The sequence below is a fragment of the Scomber japonicus genome, chromosome 21 (genome assembly GCF_027409825.1).
Source record: "Scomber japonicus isolate fScoJap1 chromosome 21, fScoJap1.pri, whole genome shotgun sequence".
In the NCBI taxonomy this organism is placed as follows: Eukaryota; Metazoa; Chordata; class Actinopteri; order Scombriformes; family Scombridae; genus Scomber; species Scomber japonicus.
This window is the reverse complement of record NC_070598.1, coordinates 27740786-27763873: the sequence shown is the minus strand read 5'-3', so window position 1 is coordinate 27763873 and position 23088 is coordinate 27740786. Positions and strand designations below refer to the sequence as shown.

General features: G+C 40.5%; 2 protein-coding genes across 2 annotated transcripts in view; both read left to right on the top strand.

Annotated features, from left to right (window-relative positions):
• Window positions 1–4418, top strand: part of LOC128382386 (glycogen debranching enzyme-like) — a 53188-nt gene extending 48770 nt beyond the window's left edge. Inside the window, exons 27-33 of the mRNA XM_053342377.1 lie at window positions 21–156; window positions 1307–1419; window positions 2101–2312; window positions 2627–2724; window positions 3256–3343; window positions 3522–3655; window positions 3757–4418. Coding sequence (XP_053198352.1) covers window positions 21–156; window positions 1307–1419; window positions 2101–2312; window positions 2627–2724; window positions 3256–3343; window positions 3522–3655; window positions 3757–3874 — 899 coding nt within the window. The 3' untranslated portion in view covers window positions 3875–4418. The remainder of the gene's footprint in view (window positions 1–20; window positions 157–1306; window positions 1420–2100; window positions 2313–2626; window positions 2725–3255; window positions 3344–3521; window positions 3656–3756) is intronic.
• Window positions 4419–6459: 2041 nt separating this feature from the next.
• On the top strand, window positions 6460–21626 carry zgc:163022 (putative ferric-chelate reductase 1). The gene is made up of 13 exons (XM_053342376.1): window positions 6460–6478; window positions 8347–8571; window positions 8876–9012; window positions 12594–12785; window positions 14679–14780; window positions 14982–15126; window positions 16130–16237; window positions 18113–18228; window positions 19359–19445; window positions 19945–20036; window positions 20351–20409; window positions 20532–20700; window positions 21548–21626. Exons 1-13 carry the CDS (start codon window positions 6460–6462, stop codon window positions 21624–21626), a joined length of 1530 nt encoding a protein of 509 aa, XP_053198351.1.
• Window positions 21627–23088: the final 1462 nt, after the last annotated feature.

Here is a 23088-nt window from a genome sequence, read left to right as displayed (position 1 = left end):
ACCCATCTCCCTCCCATCAGGGTTCAATGTAGAGGCTGCAGTGGATGAGAGTACCGGCTTTGTCGTTGGGGGAAATCGTTTCAACTGTGGAACCTGGATGGACAAGATGGGTGAGAGTGAGAAGGCCCGCAACAAGGGAATCCCTGCAACACCCAGGTACATATACAGCTGTGTGTGTGTGTGTGTGTGTGTGTGTGTACATAACACTTGAGTGCTTGGAATTGTATTGTTGAACTTTCAGTTGGTGAAGGATAAAGATGAGTGTACTTGATAGAGAGGAATGGTATTTAAGTTATATATAATGATCTGTATACTATATTTATATTTAAGATACTTCATTTAAGTTGATCAGATATCAGGTTACTGAGGTTGAGCCTGTTAGTTTGATGTGTTGCTATTTTAAATTGTCTTCCTTGTTTTGCTTTGTCGCTATATTGTGAGGAATCAGGTTACATACCTGTAAAACTACAAACCAGTACTCAGTATCAGACTAGAGTCTCTGTTGTCCAATATAAAATCTCACTGCAGAAATCTTTTTGATGACAAGCCATGTCTTTCTTATTATTTATAATCTACCTGTGTAACAGCCTTATTCATTAAACATAGTATAACATAGATATTATTATTACAACTGTCTTCACTGCTGTAGTAATGGTCCATTACTCAATGAATGTGAGTGGTGTCTGTTCTCTTGTTTGAGCTGCTCCACATCATTGGGCTGGTGTGACGATCCTAATGTGGATGTGTTTCTATCTACTCTCCCTCCATATAAGATGCACTGACTGGTAGTGCTAGCTATAACAGAATACATTACTACTATATTTGACTAATTAAAATGAAGGTAAAGGTGGATAATAGTAACGAGGTATAAAAACTCTTGATGACAGAGATTTCAGAAAGCATTACAGTACTTTAAAATAAAAAATGAAAAAGTACTACAGTTTGTTTTTTTATGTTTCATTGTTTGTTTGGTTTTAAACATACTGAACCGGAATTTTTAAAGACATTCCTTTATTTCCGTTAGCTGGTGGTCAATATAGTTTGTTCAGGGGCTGATGGGTGTCAGAGATTAATTGAAATTTGACAACATAATGCCAATTTCTCAGACAGTGCATAACATCAGTAGCTGACCTACAGCAGCTTCTAGAGGGAGAGACAAGCTACAAGACAGCTCATGTTAACAGCTCTGCACATTCCACAATGAAACTTGAAGCCTACAGCTTCTTAATCTTCAAAGTTACCCATACAAGTCTTTGTATGTGTATGTGTGTGTGTGTGTGTGTGTGTGTGTGTGTGTGTGATCCAGGGATGGCTCTGCAGTGGAGTTAGTAGGCCTGTGTAAGTCTACTCTGCGCTGGCTTGTGAAGCTCCATAAAGATGGCCACTTCCCCTACGCAGCAGTAACTGTACACAGAGGAGGTACAGTCAACCTTTTACACATCATAACAAGTGTTTTATATTGAGAGAGAAACTCTTTTCCACATGATGTTAAGGTGTTTATGATCATTTGGCACTTATTCTGTATGGTTTTTACTTGATCAACAGTAACATGAATTATACCTCATCTGTACAGAGCTTTAGACAGACAGAAGCGGCTGCCACAAGAATAAATGTAGCATGTACAATTTTGTTAAGTTTGAAAGTGGGGATAGTGTTGGTAGTTATAGACACAAACACGTGTATATATATATGTATATATATATATACTGTATATATCACAATACGAATCAAGTTAATAATTTTGATCAGGGTTCCCCTATTTCCTTTAAGCAGATTTAGAATGTGAAAAATTAGTATAATGGGCTATGAACAGAAAATACATTTAAATAAATAAAGCATACTAGAATTAACTTAAATCTTCTCAGTGTAAACTCTCTGTTGCACAACAGCCTTCAAGCATGACAAGACATCAGAAGAAAAGATAATAAAGAAAGAAACAGCTTGTCTTGTATCTGTGTGTCTTTTTGCTTTTAGTTGTGTGATGTAATCCTAGAAAATGCAGACAAGACAGTTTCAATACTATGGCTGATCAGTGTATATGGTTTATATTGTCCAGTTCTATGATAGGGTACTATGATTGGCATAAATGTTTGATTTCAGGACAGACATATTCAGTGTCATACGTGGAGTGGGACTGTAAGATCCAGGAGAACTTTGAGAAGAAGTTCAACATTTCTCATGATCCCCAAGATGTCGAGGAGAAGCACCCACAGCTGGTCCACAAAAAAGGCATCTACAAGGACAGTTTTGGGGCTTCTAGCCCATGGTGTGACTACCAGCTCCGGCCTAACTTCCCCATTGCCATGGTGGTGGTAGGTAACTACAGCTGTTGTGCCTGTGTGTATATTTTGGCAACTACGTCAAATTGTATTTTTTGTTAAAGTCTCCGTCCAGTCAAAAATGTATTTTATCATATATAAAGTTGTATGTTTGAACTTCAATGTACAGAATGATGTATGTGCAAAGTTTAGCAGCAAAAAACATGAAACCCCAACAAGTCCTGCCAAGGATTTCTGTAATCTATGGCACTGATGCATAACACTGCACAATGAAATGAACTGTGATTTTCAACATGCAGTTTATCATGTTCTATTGGGTTCAATCAGTTTGCGTGTGTGTGATGCAGGCCCCTGAGTTGTTCACTGTGGAGAAAGCCTGGGAGTCTCTGTGTGTAGCTGAGTTGAAGCTGCTGGGACCCTTGGGAATGAAGACCTTGGACCCTGAGTTAGTATTGAGGGTGGTCATGTGACATCAACAGAATGAACAATATCAGAAGTGACCTGTGGTTTGAGGGTGTGGCTGTTACAATAAAATCATCAAGCATAGTTTTAAAGAAGCCACAATTTTGTAGGAAAACCTATGGTGGCTATGAATCTCATGAAAAACAGAGGGCCCCTCTCTTGAGCAAGTGTTTGGTTACTGGGGCTATATTCTACATTCACATAGTCTATTCTGCATGAGTTAGCTGACTGAACTGTTCAATTAAGATAGACGTTGTAAAACTTTGCTTAAAAGTTGTAAAAAAAAATAATAATAATAAAAAAAAGGTTGATTGTAATGTACTGTTATCAGTCACTAAATGAGCTCTGACTATACACAAGGTTTCAATTGAAAGTGTACCTCTGTAGTCCTGTGCTATATGTTTATTTCTACCACAATTACCTTTAAGAGCTTTAATAGCAAGATCATTGTCCAGGAGCTAGCTCTGTGTGTACCTTTAAATGCAAGATGTTTTCCTTCTACCTTTCTCTCCAGTGACATGGTGTACTGTGGAGTATATGACAACAACCTTGATAATGAGAAGTTTACCCAAGCTAAAGGCTTCAACTATCATCAAGGCCCAGTAAGCAAACGTGCAGTATTCTCCACCTGAATGCAGTTATTCTGGCAATCATGTTGTAGCCTCTGACAGATCTGAATGCAGTTATTCTGGCAATCATGTTGTAGCCTCTGACAGATCTGAATGCAGTTATTCTGGCAGTCATGTTGTAGCTTCTGACAGATTTGCACTTCTTTTTCAGGAATGGTTGTGGCCCGTTGGCTACTTCCTGCGTGCCAAGCTCTACTTTGCCAAGAAAATGGGAAAAGAGACATATGACAAAACTGTTAACCTGGTCAAAAACATATTGTCTCATCATGCTGTCCACTTGGAAAGGTAGGAAGTCATAATGTTATTAGTATTCTCCCATTAATAAATCTGTTTCAACAAGGTTTGTGCTGAAGCCCCACTCTTGTCTGCCATGTCTTATTCTATAGGTCACTTTGGAAGGGTCTCCCTGGGTTGACCAATGAGAATGGCCAGCACTGCCCCTTTAGCTGTGGGAGCCAAGCCTCATCCATTGGTACCGTCCTGGAGGTCCTGTATGACCTTTGACCCCCACAAGCAGCACAGCACCATATGATCATCATCTGAACATCTAGAATCTTTGAGAATGTCAGATTTTGCACAAAGTAACATATTGCCCCTAATATAGGCTTCATTGCATCTTGCTAAAATATATGTGTTCAGTTGGTTTGAGATCTGGTGAAGACTGTGAAGACCATATTATATGATTAACATCATTTTATACTCAATAAACCATTAATTGAGTCCTCATATTATGTATGGAAACATCTGCATTTGTTACGTTTTTCTACTCATTTTTTATCCAGGGTTTTTCTTTCATTTATCACTCTTCTTTGACTCATACTTGCAATATTCGATAAAAGCTTAATAACACTGCTATATCTCCACTGTTAAATCTCACCAGTGTATTATTTAGACTGGTAACACTGGTTAGAGCATATAGTTTTGTTGGGCACCATCAAGCCTCATTTGTGTGCATGAGACCATCTCATGTGATGAAGGGCTGAAATAAACATTGTCAGACTAGTGGCTCTTCATGGCAGGTTAAGAAAGTTTTGTTCCTTGAATAAGCCTTGGAAGGAGAGAGAGCATTTGTTTGGACTATCTTGTAATAAATTGTGAAATAACAAAGCTCAGGTGTCTTTTATACTAGAATCACTGACAGCACAAGAAGGTCTTGTCAACATAGTTTGGAAATGCCTGCACTGTCTGAACTGTCAACCTTGTCCTCTCTTTGTTAACCATATTAATGTTTGATTCTGCCTGGACCTTCATGAGGTTAAATCAGTGATCATCGTACATGCTGCACAGGATTTGAATCAAATCAGAAATACTGCAGATTTTTATAATACACTATAATATAATACAGTAGAAATGTAACAGAGAATATATATATCACAATATCACAGCCATCATCCAAGGTTTGTGTATAAAGACAAAGCTACATTTGCATCAGTAACCAGATAAAAACTAAAGTTATATTGTTGCTTAAAGAGAAATTCTGCAAATATGATGTTTTGATCATTGTTAGGAGTAAACTACTCAAACACTCTGGGCCTTCTAGGTATTCAGTGAATGCCTAAGAAAATTAGTTAAAGAATATTTATACTCCTAATAACTATGTTTTATTTATTTTTATTCACTGAACTAATAGTAACAGTTTCTAGATCCTTGTTATAAACGTGAACTAATATAACAGAGAGGAAAATAGACCTGTTACAGTTTTTCTTCCACTGGTATCTGGGTGAATACAGCAACAAACTAAAGTAATGATGTAAAAAAAATACTATAAAACAATACTACTAATTATTATTATTATCAAAGTAAAGAAACAATAATTATAATAATATTATGAATAATAGGCTATGTAAAATATTCACATTTGATGATTTTCTCACTTTTGTTGTATATATGGATTGATGTAGCGAGGTGTAATGGACGCTTAATAACTTGGATTTGTTTATTAGAATCTGCAACGGTTGGTTTTTGTCCCTGAACATTTTGACCAGATTTATTGAGAGTAAATCAGCAGACTGGTACAAGCGCTCCGACTTATTACCGGAAATGTGGACCAAGCTCTGACACCGGTTATACAGGGAGCGGGTGGCCCTTATCATGGGGTCCGGTACCCCGTATTCCCGGAGAACCCCTCACAGGACTCCCCGAGGGACACGGTCGAATGCCTTCTCCAAGTCAACAAAACACATGTGGACTGGTTGGGCACCCTCAAGGATCCTGCAGAGGGTGTAGAGCTGGTCCACAGTTCCACGGCCTGGACGAAAACCACACTGCTCCTCCTGAATCCGAGGTTCGACTATCCGATGGACCCTCCAACCCAGCACCCCCGAATAGACCTTACCAGGGAGGCTGAGTGTGTGATTCCCCTGTAGTCAGAACACACCCTCCGGTCCCCCTTCTTAAAAAGAGGGACCACTACCCCAGTCTGCCAATCCAGAGGCACTGCCCCCGATGTCCACGCGATGCTGCAGAGTCGTGTCAGCCATGACAGCCCCACAACATCCAGGGCCTTGAGGAACTCGGGGCGGATCTCATCCACCCCTGGGGCCCTCCCACTGAGGAGCTTTTTAACCACCTCGGCGACCTCCACCCCAGAGATGGGAGAGCCCACACCCGAGTCCCCAGGCCCTGCTTCCTTACCGGAAGGCGTGTCGGTGGGATTGAGGAGGTCTTCGAAGTATTCCTTCCACCGATCCACAACGTCCCGAGTCGAGGTCAGCAGTGCATCGTCCCCACCGTACACAGTGTTGACGGCGCACTGCTTCCCCCTCCTGAGACGCCGGATGGTGGTCCAGAATCTTTTCGAAGCCGTCCGGAAGTCTTTTTCCATGGCCTCGCCGAACTCCTCCCATGCCTCAGCGACCGCCTTAGCTGCGCTCCGCTTGGTCTGCCGGTACCTGTCTGCTGCCTCCGGAGTCCCACAGGCCAAAAAGGCCCTATAGGACTCCTTCTTCAGCTTGACGGCATCCCTCACCGCCGGTGTCCACCAGCGGGTTCGGAGATTGCCGCCACGACAGGAACTGACCACCTTGGGGCCACAGCTCCGGTCGGCCACCTTAACAATGGAGGCACGAAACATGGCCCACTCGGACTCAATGTCCCCCGCCTCCCCTGGTACGTGGTAGAAGCTCTCCCGGAGGTGGGATTTGAAACTCTCTCTGGCAGGAGATTCTACCAGACGTTCCCAGCAGACCCTCACAATGCGTTTGGGTCTGCCAGGTCTGACCGGCATCCTCCCCCACCATCGTAGCCAACTCACCACCAGGTGGTGATCAGTTGACAGCTCCGCCACTCTCTTCACCCGAGTGTCCAACACATGTGGCCGCAAGTCCGACGACACGACTACAAAGTTAATCATCGAACTGCGGCCTAGGGTGTCCTGGTGCCAAGTACACATATGGACACCCTTATGCTTGAACATGGTGTTCGTTATGAACAATCTGTGACGAGCACAGAAGCCCAATAACAGAACATCGCTCGGGCGTTGAAGTCCCCCAGCAGAGCGAGGGAATCCCCAGGGGGAGTGTTTTCTAGCACCCCCTCCAAGGAGTCCAAAAAGGGTGGATACTCTGAGCTGCTGTTTGGACCATAGGCACAAACAACAGTCAGGATCCGTCCCCCCACCCGAAGGCGAAGGGAGGCTACCCTCTCGTCTACCGGGGTAAACTCCAACATACAGGCACCAAGCCGGGGAGCAATAAGTATTGCCACCCCTGCCCGGCGCCTCTCACCAGTGGCAACTCCAGAGTGGACGAGAGTCCAACCCCTCTCGAGAAAACTGGTTCCAGAGCCCTTGCTGTGCGTCAAGGTGAGGCCGACTATATCTAGCCGGAACTTCTCAACCTCGCACACCAGCTCAGGCTCCTTCCCCACCAGAGAGGTGACATTCCACGTCCCTAGAGCTAGCTTCCTCAGCCGAGGGTCGGACCGCCATCAGGCGCTCGCCCCCGAGCCCCACCCCTAGGCCTGGCTCCGGGGGGGGGGGCCCGGTGACCCGCGTCCGGGCAAGGGACACCAAAGACCATCTATCTTAATCATCATTAGGGTCTTCTGAGCTACCTTTTGTCTGGCCCCTCCCAGACAAAATTTGGCGCTATATAAATAAAGATTGATTGACTGATTGATTGATTGACAATGAACAGTAACTCATCATCTCAGTAAATCCCACTTCTTTCTCTGCTGAATGAGAAACATGAATGTACATGTTGCCTTATTCTGGGAAAAGATTGACGATAAAATTTCTACGTATATAATATAACTCCACACTTTCCATGATGCTATAAAGAAGCAGAAAGTCATTGACTGCTTAATTGGCACAACTTGCTGCTTGTTAACTGGTCTCATTGTGAGCATTGTCAGTCTGTGGTTATTTGTATAGATAAAACTGTAACCTTAGGCTGAATTTCGTTCAATTTTGTGTCTTAATTTTTGCTGCGTTTGAATGTGTTTGTTATTACCATGTTCAGTCACAGAAGTCACTATGAAATTAATAAATGTGTTTTTCCTACAATTAACCTGCAGTCAATACACATTTCAGTAAGAAATAAATTACTTCATCTTTACATTTTCATCATTTGATAATCACAGTCTTGTCAGTGTCTTGCTTGGAATAATTCACTATTCTGGAAAGCACAAGACGCTGCCTAGCAACAGCTGAAACCACTCTTCCTGTTTGGACGGTAGAATGAGATCACCTGATTCTGTAAGCACACAAAGTATACAAGAATAACCATGGTACAGTATCATTTCATTGAATCCATACACACACAAACACACACACAAAAATGTTCCACCTTCCAACCAGTCTCCACCTCTCCTATGTGTGTAACAGAAAGAAGGTGTGTATCTTCCTGCAGCCTGCTCCCAGTGCGCCATACATTCCTCCTCCCTTTGTTCCACACACCAGTCCTCTCCACACCTGAGCTCCTCTCAGTTGAAAGGCAGCATGTATCACCCTTTGTCTCTGTTTTTCACGTGAATAGAGTGGAAACTAAATTTTGCTGCTATGGACCATGTTGTGTTGCTGCTGCTGCTGCTGCTGCTGCTGTGCGTTGCTCCAGTGGTTCAGTGCTACAGCTCGGGCCTCGTTACGACGAGCTGTGCTGACCTGCGACCCCACCACAATAATCTGAGCCCACAGGCAGGCCCTGCACCCTTCACCATCACAACGGAGCGCAGCAGCTACAGGCTTGGAGAGGAGGTCACAGGTAAGCGACCGGCTCTCCTCATGGGTATAGGTTTATCCAAAATGATTCCATAACATGTTTTCTCTAAACCCAATAGTGATATCTCTCACCCCCCTCCACCACAAAAAAAATTAGGTTCTAAATCACAAAAAAAATTACTTCTGCATGTTTATTTTAATATTACTTGAAATGAGCATATGATTTATGATAAAGGATAAATAATATGCTTATGTGGGTGTCTAGTAATGCCTGGATTCCTTGTTAGTAGGGCTTTCTGGGCTGTGAACATTAATCTGGAATGTTTTGGTTTTTTTCTTCCCCACAGTCAAGATTCAGGCTCCAAGCTCCAAACCATTCTTTGGTTTCCTATTACAGGCCAGACAGGTTGGGCTGGAGTCTCCTGTGGGCTACTTTACTCTGACAACAATGGCTTCTCAAATACTCACCTGCAGCCAGAAGCCTGTGAGTTTATCCCATAAAGCAGACTTTGATGTTGACAACAGTAAAGCCTACAGCAGGCAACACAATCAATTATACCATATCAAACCATAGTATACATTATACTACAGTATGTACTGTATGTATTGAGTACATGGCAATTCTGGCTATTTTTCTGGCTTTCAAATTTCTCCTTACCCCAGCTGTTAGACATGTCAGTTTGTCATGTGGAGCGAGAAAGAGTCTCTGGAGGATTAACACATTTTGGAATTAAATACAAAATATTTGAAGCATAAATTCCATACATAGTTGTTCAAGCCAGAAATATTCTGTCTTTACTGGAATAATGTACAACAGAAAGAATAACACACAACACAACAGGAAAGTGTTAAAATATGGAGGAAAAATATACAGTAATAACTTGACTTCATTTCATGTTTGTAATGTGTGTGTGTGTGTGTGTGCGTGTGTGTGTGTGTGTCCAGGGCTCAGCTGTATCCCACAATTCAGTTTCTGCTAAGACATCCATTCAGGTGACATGGAGATCAGAAATCCCAGGAGACACAAAACCCATTCAGTTCCAGTAAGGTTTAATGTAACTTTTCTATTCTATTCTATTCTATTCTATTGTACTGCCATGCTCAAGGGGGGCAGAAATGTGAGCAATTACATTGCATGGTTCATATATCTTTCAACCTTAAAGACAGTGTAAAGTGAATTCAGACATTTTCTTCTAAACACATTAAATAGGTCATAAATGTATTTCTAAAAAAGGTGTAAAAAACATTTCAACCATTTAGATTTGAATTGTGGAGCTAGACTTCACAAACTGTGTTTCAACATTTCTGTGTTCAGGATTTAGTGGGCGGGTCTGAAAATCACTGCTGCGTTACGATTAGCATAAACCCGCCCCTGCTGCTGTAGTGGTACAAATAAGTGGCGGCTGCTGGTGTTTTAAACAGGGGAAGCTCACTTTACATCTTCATCATAAACGTTGTCATATTGAAGCAAGGCAGTTACAAATAAAAGGAGTGTTTAATTGAGGCTGTTGTATGCTTCATCTATGCCATAGAACCACATCAACACACACAAAAACAGATTTTCAAAACTAGCCACTAGCCTGCCCAGGTAGGCCAGCACAGGACAAAGGGCCTTAAAGCTACACTTAACACCTCACCCACCCAGGTAACAGAGCCCTATAGTAAAAGGTGAAATAATCACCCTATGAAAAGGTGATTATTTCCAATATACTGAATGCAAATTGAATTTGCTTTGGGGGGATTATAACAGTCTTGGATATGTCATTGATGAGTAACAAGATTGATTTCCAGGGGGTTTTAGTTTTTTGTCCATGTGACTCTCAGAACCAAACTGGCACAAGTACCACATTGGACAAAAGTGTCCAACGTGTTTGATGCCATAAAAAAGGCATATTTGAGATTTTTTTCCAGTTTTGTTTTCGCAGGCATATTCTAATCCACTTCTCCTCTATTGGTCCAAACCATTGATTTAATTAATGCAATTTGAATTTGGTTTGGAGGGATTATAACAGTCTTGGATATGTCATTGATGAGTAACAAGATTGATTTCTAGGTTGTTTTTTTGGTGAACCTGACCGCCTGTGAGTGCTTTGGGACGGGGGCAGGGCTCGCAGCAGCACCCGCTGCTCGTTGAGGACAGAGTGATACATGCTTTCATGTCAGAGTCTCCAAAACATCAGAAAACTCTCCAATAACACCAGAAAAACTGAAAAACTGCGAGTCTGTCGCATTATCCAATGAGCATCTTATCCTGGCTTGTCCCGCCCTAGCCCAAAACAGCTGTTGGGAGAAGCCTCATTGAACACCATTGACGCTCTGTGTCTGCGGCGGACTGCCAGTGTGTGATAGGGAAATCACGTTGGAAAATAATAGCGTCGGCAATAAACAGCTGGTTACAGGATGTCATAGTTGTAAAATTGAACGCATTCAAGTGCAGATTTGATGTAATGTAAATTATAATTTTAGTGTGAATTTAATATGACAGTTGTGACAATTTATTTGATGAAATTTTAGGGGAAGGCGAGCTTCCCTTGTTGTCTCAGAGCAATCGCCCCTGGTACAAATACATTCAGCACACACTACTACTACTACAGTCTACCGCCGAGCTAGCCGCCGAGCTAGCAGCTGAGTTTCTGGTAGAGGTGGTGACTTTGATTGTTGTTTGATTGTTTGATTGTTTCAGCGAACTCGGCAGGCACTCCCACAGTGTTTGGGAGCAGCGAAAAACTTTTACACAACTTTGAAGCCTAATTTCATATATTTGGCGATTTTTTTAATCATTCAAATTTGGCAGGGTGGTTAACAGCACACTTTTCTGTGGTATGTCAAACTCAGAACACATATTTATTTTTACTTTACACAGACTTTAATGAAATTGGTTTTGTTTGTTTTGTAGTGCATCCTTTGTGCAGAATTTCAAGACGTTCTGGGTTGATGTTACAAGTCCTGCCCTGACCTTCTTTAATGTCACTACTGGTGGGTCTGCCAGTCTAACTACCAAACCACAAATAATGGCAACCGCATTAAATCAACCTGCACCACCTGCTGTAAGTATTGCAGTTATTCACTTACAAGTTAGAGACATGAGTAAAGTTCTCAAGTTAGTGAGTTGTGACTTTCACAGAGAATGCTGACTGCTCAAATGTAGTGTGACCAAATGGTGTGTTACAATCTCTTATAGAGGATATTCTGGTTGTAATAATATTAATTATTATTATTATTATGTTTTGTTGTTTTGTTTGAGTTTGTTTGTATGTTTGTTTGGTTTTTATTTATTTTATTATTGTTTTATTTTCAATGCCAACATTTTAATTACTGTAAAAATCGGTGTATGGGTATAGGTACGTAAAAAGGCGTCTACACTAAGAATGATAACTATAACAATAACTATAAACATAATGATGTGAGCATCCACACTTATGAACTATAACGTCCTATAAACAGCAGTGTCAAGCACGAGCCGCGCGATCCAGCTGTGTAAGCAGCTATTGATGACCTGTTAATGCTGTATGTTGTGTGGAAAATTGATTGTGTGTTGATCAGAAGTATTTTAGACAATAGTTTCTGTGATGTTTCAGTATTTACTGACCAAACTGATGTTGAAGCACCATGTGCAAAAGCGTGACTCAGGTGCAGTAGTCTAATTGCACACAGTGAAAGCTCTGATAAAGAGTTTGGGGTTCAAGAAAGCACACGGCTACACACTGTATATGTAAAGCTACTGTGTTCTTTTAAAAGGTTTAATTGAAACTCACTTGTTTCAAATAAAAGTAAATTGAATAAGTTATGGAATATAAACATATGTGTTAAATGAATAACTACTGGTGCATTCAAATAAATACTTTTTTTTTTGTTGTAAAAGTGTTTTTCCCAGCATGAAACCCCCCAAAATATATTTTACACAATGGTGCGACTTATACACTTGTTTTACGGTACTTTTTTCTGCAATGTGCATGTGCATCGAAACCTCTTGAGAGTCTCTGTGTTCTCGATGTTCTAAATTTGACATTTTATACTAGGTTGTAGTAACATAATTGTAAAGTTTTATTCTTCTTCCTGCAACAGAATATCTCCAAATCGGGCTGTGGTGTCACCAAAGTGTGTATCAGTCAGCCTTTAAACTGTGACCCTGCAGTCAGTGTCAACTGTTATTTCATGTCAGCCAGCATAACTCCCAATGACACAGCCGCCCACTATGAGATAACAGGTCCTTCAGATGGATACATCTCTTTTGGATTCTCAGATGATCAGAGGATGGTAATCTGAAGATAAATGCTTCATTCTATTTGAATACCTACCTGTGTTCTTTGTATATACCTGGAGGAGTAACTGTAAATTGGCCTGTGTTTTAGTTTATCATGTTATCTCAAAAATGAAAGATCAGATTTCAGTTTCTGTAGATTTTCACATAATAATTTTTATATCAATATTATCTTTTCACTAGCAAGGACCACACCATCGACAAGATGCATTTAAATATTTAAATGACTTACTAGTAAAAACAATTCACGTAGCACCCCAGCAATGATAGACCCTCTCAGAACTGTACAAAGTGGGGGTAGAAGGGGAGGATCAGGCAGGAAAGGGAAGAGAGAAATAGGATGGGAGGGGGTGCAGAATAGGTGAGCAAAAGAGGAGGAGAGGGTTAGGTGGATTGGTGAAGGTAGTGACGATATGTTTGGAATGCAACAGCCCTTGAGTCGTATGTAGTAATATGGGATGCCATTAGGGGAGGCTGAAGGCGGGCTCTGATCCTGAAGGAATGTGTAATTAATGGAGAAATGCCAGAGTCCTGGAGGGATTAAGCAGAGATTGGACTTTGAGGTAAAGATGGATATGACTGACCAGATTAATTAGTTTTAGTTTGTTTTAAGAAGGTAAATCAGGTATTGTATTTATATATCACCAAATCAGAACAAAATCTCAAGACAGCAGGTCAAACCACATTTTTAATTTATAGAGACCCAACATTCCTCATGAGCAAGCATTTGGTGAAGGCGGCAAAGAAAAACTGACCTCTAATAGGTTAAAACCTCAAACAGAACTGGGTTCTAGATCAGAAGCCATCTGCTTTAGCTGGTTGAGATTAGAGTAGATTACTGTGGTGTGATCTAAAAAATAAAACTTGAAAAGCAGGTGTTGCTGAGGGCAAAGCAAACCCAAAACACCTACGATGTGGTGTGTGTACCTGCTGGCTGAACCCCCGTTTTTTTTTAACTTCACAGAAATGCTCAAAACAATATCACAGCTTCTCTATAATACTTGTCCACATAAACTTATGCTTTACAGAGTTGAAATTGGTAACTTTCACCAACTACTGACCTGTAAAATACAGATAAAACGCAGCAATGAAGACAGGAGCATTCAGTTCGTCATCCAAGTTGCATCTGAGGTGTGGGTGGAAGGTCCCACCTGAGATAACTCGGGGGCGCAACTGCTCCCATGACAAAAGTTCCACATGGGTGCTGTTTACATTTACCCTGTTTCTTCACAGTACATATGAAAAATAAACGTACATTGCAAAGGATCATGAAAAGAGGATAAAGAAAATGACCTCTCAGCTGATTAAATTAAATAAACACAAAAATGGTTGCACAATATTTGGGTGTACCACTGTTGCAAGAGTGAAATTAACTGAGAATGGCTGGAGGCAAGGCCTGGCTGCTGGTTAGGAGTTTAGAAAAGAAGCCGATACCACTAAGGAGGTTAAAGAAGAAGCTGATGCGGCTACGGTAAACATGGATATTATGTGTTTTGGTGGCCATCACAGAATTGGTATAGGTAGGTTATGTTGCATTGGTTTCGAAAGCAACGACAACTGGGTAGATCTCATGAACAGTTGGAGATGTTTTAAGAAACCCCAAAATCAGCAGATAGAAAACCCTTCCAATGTAGGGCTGATGTTGTCTGGGTCTGGGTCTGTTGCGCTTGCTGGAGGAGGGCAGCAGGGGGTGCTGGTATTCCAATGCTGATGGCTCCAACTGAAATGAGCTGCCAGAAGTGGCACAGTTGAGGTGTGGTCCTGCTCCTGAAACTTTCCTTAAAAAGTGGTAGCAATGCAAGGCAAAAATGATCTTGAATGATTTTCATCTGAGCAATATCAAAATCTAAACCAGATATTTTCATATTCTTACATCTGTCTGTCCACAGGGAAATGATGACATTTATATTTGTGGCATAGGCAGTAATGGCCTGGTGCAGTTGCAGCATGCCATTTCAACTGGAAAAACAGCTCCACAAATTCTTCCTCTGGTACTGAAATTTCTCTTATGCCACTGACTTCTGATAACAAAACGTGTAGCACTGTACCTTAATACAGTACTTTTTCTTGTGCAGGATTTACTTATGCTCTGTCATTGCTCTGTCACTGCTCTTACAATGAATGAACTGCACATGTAACCAGATTCAGTTTGATGTTGAAATGATTTCTGTTATTATTCTGTCCCCTCATAGGGGAATGTTTCTGATGTAGTAGCATCAGTGCACGGCATGGTTATCAGCTGTTCCTTCACCTCAATGAATCCAATTTCTACTCAAAGGACATCTGGCTTTAACATGGCCTACTATCTCATGTATGCCTATGGACCCAGCAGCAATGGTAACTCCAAAAGAGTGGTTTAGATAATCTTGATAAATGATTTACAATCTGTCTGACAGTGTGCTGGTGCTTCTCGATGCCTCCAACCGCTTCTCATTCCCAGGGCATCAAAAAGACTGACACTTTGTCATGCTTCCCAGTGTCTGATACTGATGCATAAGGCACACTGTAATGTAAAACCATTTGCATCATTATTAGACACTCAGAGGAACCATCTATTCACTTCAATATTGACCCTCCCACATAGTGGTGTGACTCTTCATTGGTCAGCTGATCTTGTTTGGTACTTCGCTTTGCTAGCGTTAGCTTCTAAGTGATGGCATACAGTAGAAAGTTCACAGTTTAAAGTTGAAATCACTGCCTTTTGAGAGGATTAACTCTAGATGTGTGTGCAGTACACTGTCTCGGTGCTGCACTTTCATCGCAGTTGAGCCCTTTTTCTTTCTGTCAACATCATTATTATACAATAATGTTATTCACTAACATTTAGAAGAGAACATATACATTTTTTACCTTTGTGAGAGGATGCAGAATCACCCACGTCTGCATCGCAGTGTACGGCCTGCAAGGAGTACGTTTGGTTATTGGTAATAAATAATAATTATAAAAGTACTTATTACTTTATTATGCTATACTGTTGGATTTGGCAAATTTTTCATGAGTGCAACGCAGATACTCAGCTCTGCTGCTCATCCTACAAATGTATGTTCCTTACAAATGTGGCACAATTTAAAAGGGAAATAAACAGGCTTTCCAACAGTATAAGATTTATTGCCAAGATGCATTGTTACAACAAAAAAATAATCTACTAAACACAAATGTCCTTACTTTTTGTGCTACAGTATGTTTAGTTTCAATTACCATGTAGGAAGCCATGTTTCAGCTTTAACAAGGTAAGCAGCAGTTCTTTCTAAAAGCAAGCTGAAGTGTAAACATCATTCCAAAGTTATAGTGAACAGGAGGTAGAGCATTCAGCTGTCTGTTTTATGTGTTCATCCTTCAGGACTAATCCAGTTCCATGCAGATACCTTCATCAGCTCTGACAAGATTGATATTTCCAGACCTCAGCTTGTCACAATAGGAGTATGGCCTCCTATTATCAAAGCACATGGTAAGAGCCTACCCAGAGTGACATGTGCATCAGCAACAACTGGAAAAATATAATGTAACAGCAGAACTTAAGCATAATAATGTCACTTGTTTTGTCCAACACTAGTCCACAGCAGGACACCTGGACTGTGATCAAATTTGCTGAGAAAAGTAATGAGTGAGTTTGGTGACTCCTTACCTTTCATTAAGGACCAATGGGGGCTTTGTGATGAAATTACTGAGCACACTCATGCTTCCCTGAGGGTGGACTGCTATATTGAAATAAATTTAGTGTATCTATTCTGTCTGACCTGACTTCAAGTAAAAATGTGGCTGAAACACATCCAGTGTAGTCAGGAGTGAATCAACAACTACCTTCATTAGACCACTTAATTTGGATGGCTGTGAATGCACAAGCTTGTAGATAAACATAGATGGGTGAAATATTGTCCTTTGCCTTAGGAGATAATGTACTGTAGAGATGTATCAGGGAGACAAACACTGATAAAACAGTGTTAGTGCTCTCAACTTTCCAAAGTCATATAGTTTTACAAAGCAAGAACGTTTATGCTATGTAATGCTGAACTCTGCACTAGTGTGAACATAACAAGCACTACCTGCATTTGAAAACTCAGATGTTCATAATTCTTTTGATATACAGATAGAGTATATGACCCACATTTTGTATTCAGTTTGTAAGTTATAAAATGTGTTTTTTTCCCATTTAGCACTACTGTCAGGTGAAAATGTCAATGTATCCAATACTTGCAAACTGATGACATTCCTTTCATCCTCAGCTGTATTTTGTGTTTAAATAATGTAGCTGAGTGATGTCGATGGTTTATTTGATCTGTCCATTAGTTTGGGATAACAGGAGGTTAGTGTGACTATAGACTCTAAGCTCGTTTTCAATTATTTAGTACTTCTTATACAACAGCCACTTCATGGTTTGCTCTATGGTAAGCAAGATTTTGGGCTCATATGAATAATCACCATTTTATGTCATTACAGTATTAGACACACTGACATGTTGCATTGGAGGATGTTCGCAGCATGTTAGCAGCACCATGTTAGCAGCACCATGTCATGGCCACTTTTTGTTGTAGAAGGGGGATTTGAGAGGGCACTAACTCTATCTATGTAGTAAATAACAAGTGATATCAGACACAGCTTTAATCTAATTTTTGCTTCACATGTCTGAAAGGTCAAAACAATACAGAAGTCATTGGAGCGCCCTGGTGGTCAGGTGGTTAGAGCTAAGCCACGTGATCACAGTGTCCCTGATTTGAATCTGGCTGGGCCGGACCTATCAGTCACACCTCTGTTTCCTGTTAGCATTTCTGCCAGTTGCTATCTAAATAAATGCAAAAATCACAAATGAAATCTTTAAAAAACAATACAGAAAGCTGTGTCTCAGGAGGTAGAGTGGTCGTCCACCAATTGGAAGATTGGCAGTTCAGTTCCCGCCTCCAGCAGTCCAAATGCAAGACACTTAACCCCAAATTGCTCCCATTGGTGTGTGAATGTGTATGAATGGTTAATTTCCTCCTGATGAGCAGGTTGGCACCTTGTGTTGTAGCTTCTGTCATCAGTGTATGAATGGGTGAATGAGACGTAATGTAAAAGAACTTTGATTAATACAGTCCATTTACTATTAGTTCACTGTCATATAATCTGTCCATGTGTAACTACTTTTTTCTTTTTATTTAATTGTTCAGGATGGTTAAGGTTTTGTCACTGATTTAGATTTCTGGTGTCTGCTGACTGCGCTGGCCTTAAATGTGACCTACTATTCTTAGCTACTTCATAGAGAGAAGACAAAATGCATTTTGTGTCATAAAACCATACAGTGTGATCTGAGAACAGGCCAGCATTCCAACATGTGACTGTATTTCAGGATCACTGATGCTGATAGCCTGGATGACCACAGGATCACTGGGAATGATGGTAGCCAGGTATCTAAAAGGATTGGCCAAGGGACAGAACCTGTGGGGCAAAGATGTCTGGTTTCTGGTGAGACTTCATGGATACAACAATGTTTTACAGAGAAATTACTTTTTTAAACAGTATATCCCATATTTGATCAGATGTCAAAGAGATGTAAGAACAAAAAACATTTAGTGAAACTACTAAAAAACAAAATTAAAGACAGCAGAACATATAATATATATCCAAAAAGAAACATATTGTCAAGTACGAGACGGAGGAACCAAGTGCGTTCGAACCCAGAAGGGTATTTATTGAATTAGGGAAGGGGAGTGGGAAGGAGAAGTGTTCAGGGTTCTGGGCTTCCAAGGGTTCCGGTGTGCCCAAGGTGCTGTGTGTGTGTGTCTCCCCAGGGAAGCAAATCCTGGAGCTGGAGAATCCGGGAGGTCCTGGGGAAAACACACACACACACACACACACACACCACAACAGCAGGTGAAAACAAGGCAGCGGCACAGTTCAGGGCAAATCCAAGTCAAGAGTCAAGCAGAAGGCAGGTCGAAATTACCGGGGCAGAAGACAGATCGGAGTCGAAGACAAAGGCAGGTCGGGTTTCCGGGACGGGAGAACAGGGCAGAGTTCAGGCAGGTCCGGGTACAGGAGTCAGAGAACGTAGGAGCAGACTGGTAACACAGGTGAGCTTGCAGACGATCTGACAACAAATGACTGCAACACAGGACCTTAAATGCAGAGCATGGTAAATGGCAAATGCAGTGCAGCTGGAGAGTTAACGAGGCTAAGGGAGACAGAGCAGAGTGGGACAGGTGAAGGTGATTAGGGCCAATCGAGTGTAGTACCAGACTGGCAGAGGGAATCCATGACACAGATAGGAGAAGATAATCTAATAGTTTATTCTCTGTATATTATGAATTGTGGCAGAGACTAACAAACTAAATGCCTAGTAGATTATTGGACATTTAGAATTTTTATTAATCAAAATTGTGTGTGTCGGGGGAGGGGGGGGGTGTTCTTGTTTTACCACAGCTGAGAGGATACAACCATGGTTGTATGCAACTAAAACAGGAAATAAATGAAAACAATTTACATTTAAAGGAAATACATTTATTTCCCGTTAAAGCCAAGTCAAATGAGAAGATCTATACCAGAAAGGTCCAGTGTGTGTTTCTAAGAATGTTGTCTTGTATGTGCTTCTCCAGGTCCATGTTGCACTGATGAGTTTGACAGTAGTAGCTACAGCCATTGCCTTCATCCTCTCCTTTTCATATGCCAAGGACTGGTCTGGGGTCAGTACATCAGCATTTTATGAACAATTTCCATCCGTCATCATATAGACTGATGCCTCCAGGGATGTGTTGTTTCTTTTGAAGCAGTCTACTTCTCTGTGTCATACCATTACCATTTACCACGTGATAAGAATGACAGAGTTGAGATGCTGTGAAACAACAGGCTTGTGTTGATATTTCATAAAGAATACGTGTGGTCTGTCCAAAGTTTAAAAAATACAACTTCCAGAAAAATAATGATGAATAAATGACACTGAATACATTTGATTAAATTAGTAAAATGTTTAACTTGGCAATATTTTCAGAGCAGATTTAATATTGACATATTGATTACCTAATGATACACTTCGAACAAAGTATTAGCCTTATTTTACATAAAATATTCCTGAAATACTGTTTAAATGGAAAATGGAAGAATTCAGTGTAAACAGTGTAAACAGTTCCTCAGTGTGACAAGTGTAAATCATTGAATGTCAGTGTTGCCTTGTGCTTTTGTCAGGGTGCCCACCCTGTTTTAGGCTGCCTGGTTATGGTCATGTCTTTCCTCCAGCCCATACTGGCTCTGCTGCGCTGTGGCCCACAACATGCAATGTAAGTAACCTGCTATGTTTGTGTGTGATTTAACAAGTCCTTAAAACTATTGAAAAAATATTATCAGCGTTCTGCTGACTTGGTTTTCTGTTGGACAAAGACATATCAGTCTATAGATTGTGGCCATGGTCGAATAAAGATCAGCTTTGAGGTTAAAACAGTCAAAACTAATTGTTGGTATGAGATGAGGCACAAGCCTGAGGCACTGAGAGAAAACAATCACAGTCAAGAAAGGCTGCTTGTTAAGAAACTTAACTGTCAGGTACAAGAAGTGACTAATGATAATTGAAATATTTTCCCTCTTTCTGTGACAGGAGGTTTCTGTTCAACTGGACTCATGCTTTGAATGCAGTGGTAATAAAGACTTTAGCTGGTAAGGACCTAAATATATTTTGCTCCAGACCACTTTTAGTAAAAGATGTTCAATGCTTCCACAAGAGACTGTGCTTGTGAACTTTTGTTACAAGTCTTGAAAAGGCTCTTGATGTCACACAGTGGCAGCCATATGCACAGGCCTGATGTTGATTGACAGCACTCCAGAACAATGGCTGATAAAAGTGATGGGTGGTTTTATTGGCTGGGAAGCTTTCTTCTGCATCCTGTTGGAGATCCACTTAAAGTGGACGGTCAATACAACAGGTAAATACCCTTTTAATTCTGATTTTTTTTTTAAACAAAAAACAAAGCTATAAAGTACATCTCAATGTGTGCCTTTTTGCAGCTGAAAAGAAGGCACAATAAACAGCCTGAACTGAAGTGGTGGTGTTCATTCATATTACTATAACCTCATTTAGTGAGTGTTGGATTGACTTCTTTCTTTCAATTCATCAATTAACAAAGTTAAGGAAACTGTTCATGAATTGACAATGCGTGAATGTGGATTACTGTTAAGATTAAGGCTGCACCAAAACAGCATTCATGCTCAGTGAAACTTTCCTTTAAATTTTAGGGTAATCCCAAACCTCCAAAACCCTTAATAATGTGACCTAAACTGAATACAGGTTAGATCATCAGCTATAGTTTGTTTGCCCTGGTCTGAATCAGTGGATAAGTTAATAGGCTTTGTACGATTTCTGTGTTCACATCTGCCCTTCCAAGAAAAATGAAAAAAGAAAACAATTTGACAGACAGAAACATTAAACTGCTGTAATTCTAAAGTGAAGGTTTTCAGTAGCATCTAGTCCAAAACTGGATTAACTAATAGATGCAAGTGAAACCAACTGGAGCTAGTCCATTCAATTTGTTAGAATCAGTTTAATTTGTGGGTCCAGATGCTGCTGGTTAGTTGCTGTTAGCAATCAACAAACGAATCATAGAAGCTTTTACATGGAAATCATTGTATTATTATGTAGGAATCCTGCAGAGTCTTAATCGTTACTCTTTTCTTTGGATTACAGATACTTTGGAATCTACTACGGTAAGACAACAAATGCTTAAAAGTAAATAAATAAACAATAACATCTGTCTTCTAATGTAAACTGTGTTGCTTTGTCACCATAGAAATCAGTTGATGTCCTGCTGCTGGCTTTGTTCTTCGTGGGAAATCTGGCCTTTTTGGTGGCATTGTTGGTTGGAATTAGAATTTCATAAGAAGAGCCATGATGTTGCAGGAAGTTTGCCAAACATGCCTCTGTCTATACTGAAGCCTGTGACTAATTTAGCTGCTGATAGGTTGTAATTAAGAGCCTCATGTTTGATGTCAGATGTGTTTGGGCAGTGAGAGACAGAGCCTATAAGTGGGTAAATAGATCACACCCATCAAGTGATAAAAAAAGGTATTGATAACTGAATACATGAATTCACATTACACATCTGAACTCGTTATTTTAAATGATACATATAAAAAGATGATGAGAGAACATATACATATATATATAACATATATTTGAATTATAGGACCTTCATTTTAAAATATATTATCTTTAACATATTTAATGGCCCAAAATGATTACTTTAAAGATGAAAACACTGCACATGGTTATTATAGGACATGCAGCTTTTGTGTTGACAGGTAGGGTCAGGTTATTTGGCCATATGTGTGGGTGGTGGAAACAATGTTTTACAAATAAGGCAATTATCTAGTGAAATGCCAAAGGGCGGGTACTTGAACACCTCCTAGGGTCTATCTGTGCATGGGTATGAATATCACAGAAAGAAATGCCATATAGAAGGGAGAGGGAAGTAAGTTACCTATCCAGTGAGCTGGCAATGTGAGTTAACTACCGAGGAATGTTGGTTACAGTCTAGTCACTTACCAATCCAGTAGGTTGCCATGGTAGACACTAGACTACATGGTTCAGAGAGGGGGCAGCTTGCCTCAGAGAGTGCTAGACTTTCAGTAGTTAAATCACGAATCAGCTTCACAATAGACATAGAAGGCCTCTCTCCCTGCGCCATAATATCAGACCAAACACAACCTACAGCCAACATTATGAGGTAACGCCAGGGAACAAATGAGGAACTAAATGCTAGTAAACTGTTAGTTAACGGGCAGTTCTTAAGTAATTCCTCATTACATTTTATAGAGTGATTATTGATTAGTTAATTGAGAAAAGAATTTTAGATTGTATGTTGATGAACTAATATGTAATTAATTGTTCATGGGTATGTGTGAATCCATATAATGGTTCTTTACTTAATGCAGAGATCTTGATCACTTCTGAATAATGTGCTATATGTCACTTAACCAATAACACATCTTTATTTCATTATTAGCCATCTAATAGTTTCTATTTTTGTGTCTCCTCAAGTAAAGTGGTGTACTATATGGTGTTGTTATTGCACACTGAATCATTACCTGTCATGACTTGCCAAGTTTATAAATGGTAAATATTAAATGGACTGCATTTTGTATAATGCCTTTCTAGTCATCCAACCACTTAAAGCACTTTTCACTTCAAGCCACATACATCCATTCACATACACACTCACACACCGATGGCAGCAAGCTACCATGGAAGGTTCTGGCACAACCATTGGATCACTTTGGGGTTCAGTGTCTTGCATAAGAACAATTAAGGCATTTAGTGCGCTTTAAACGAACCATAGTTCA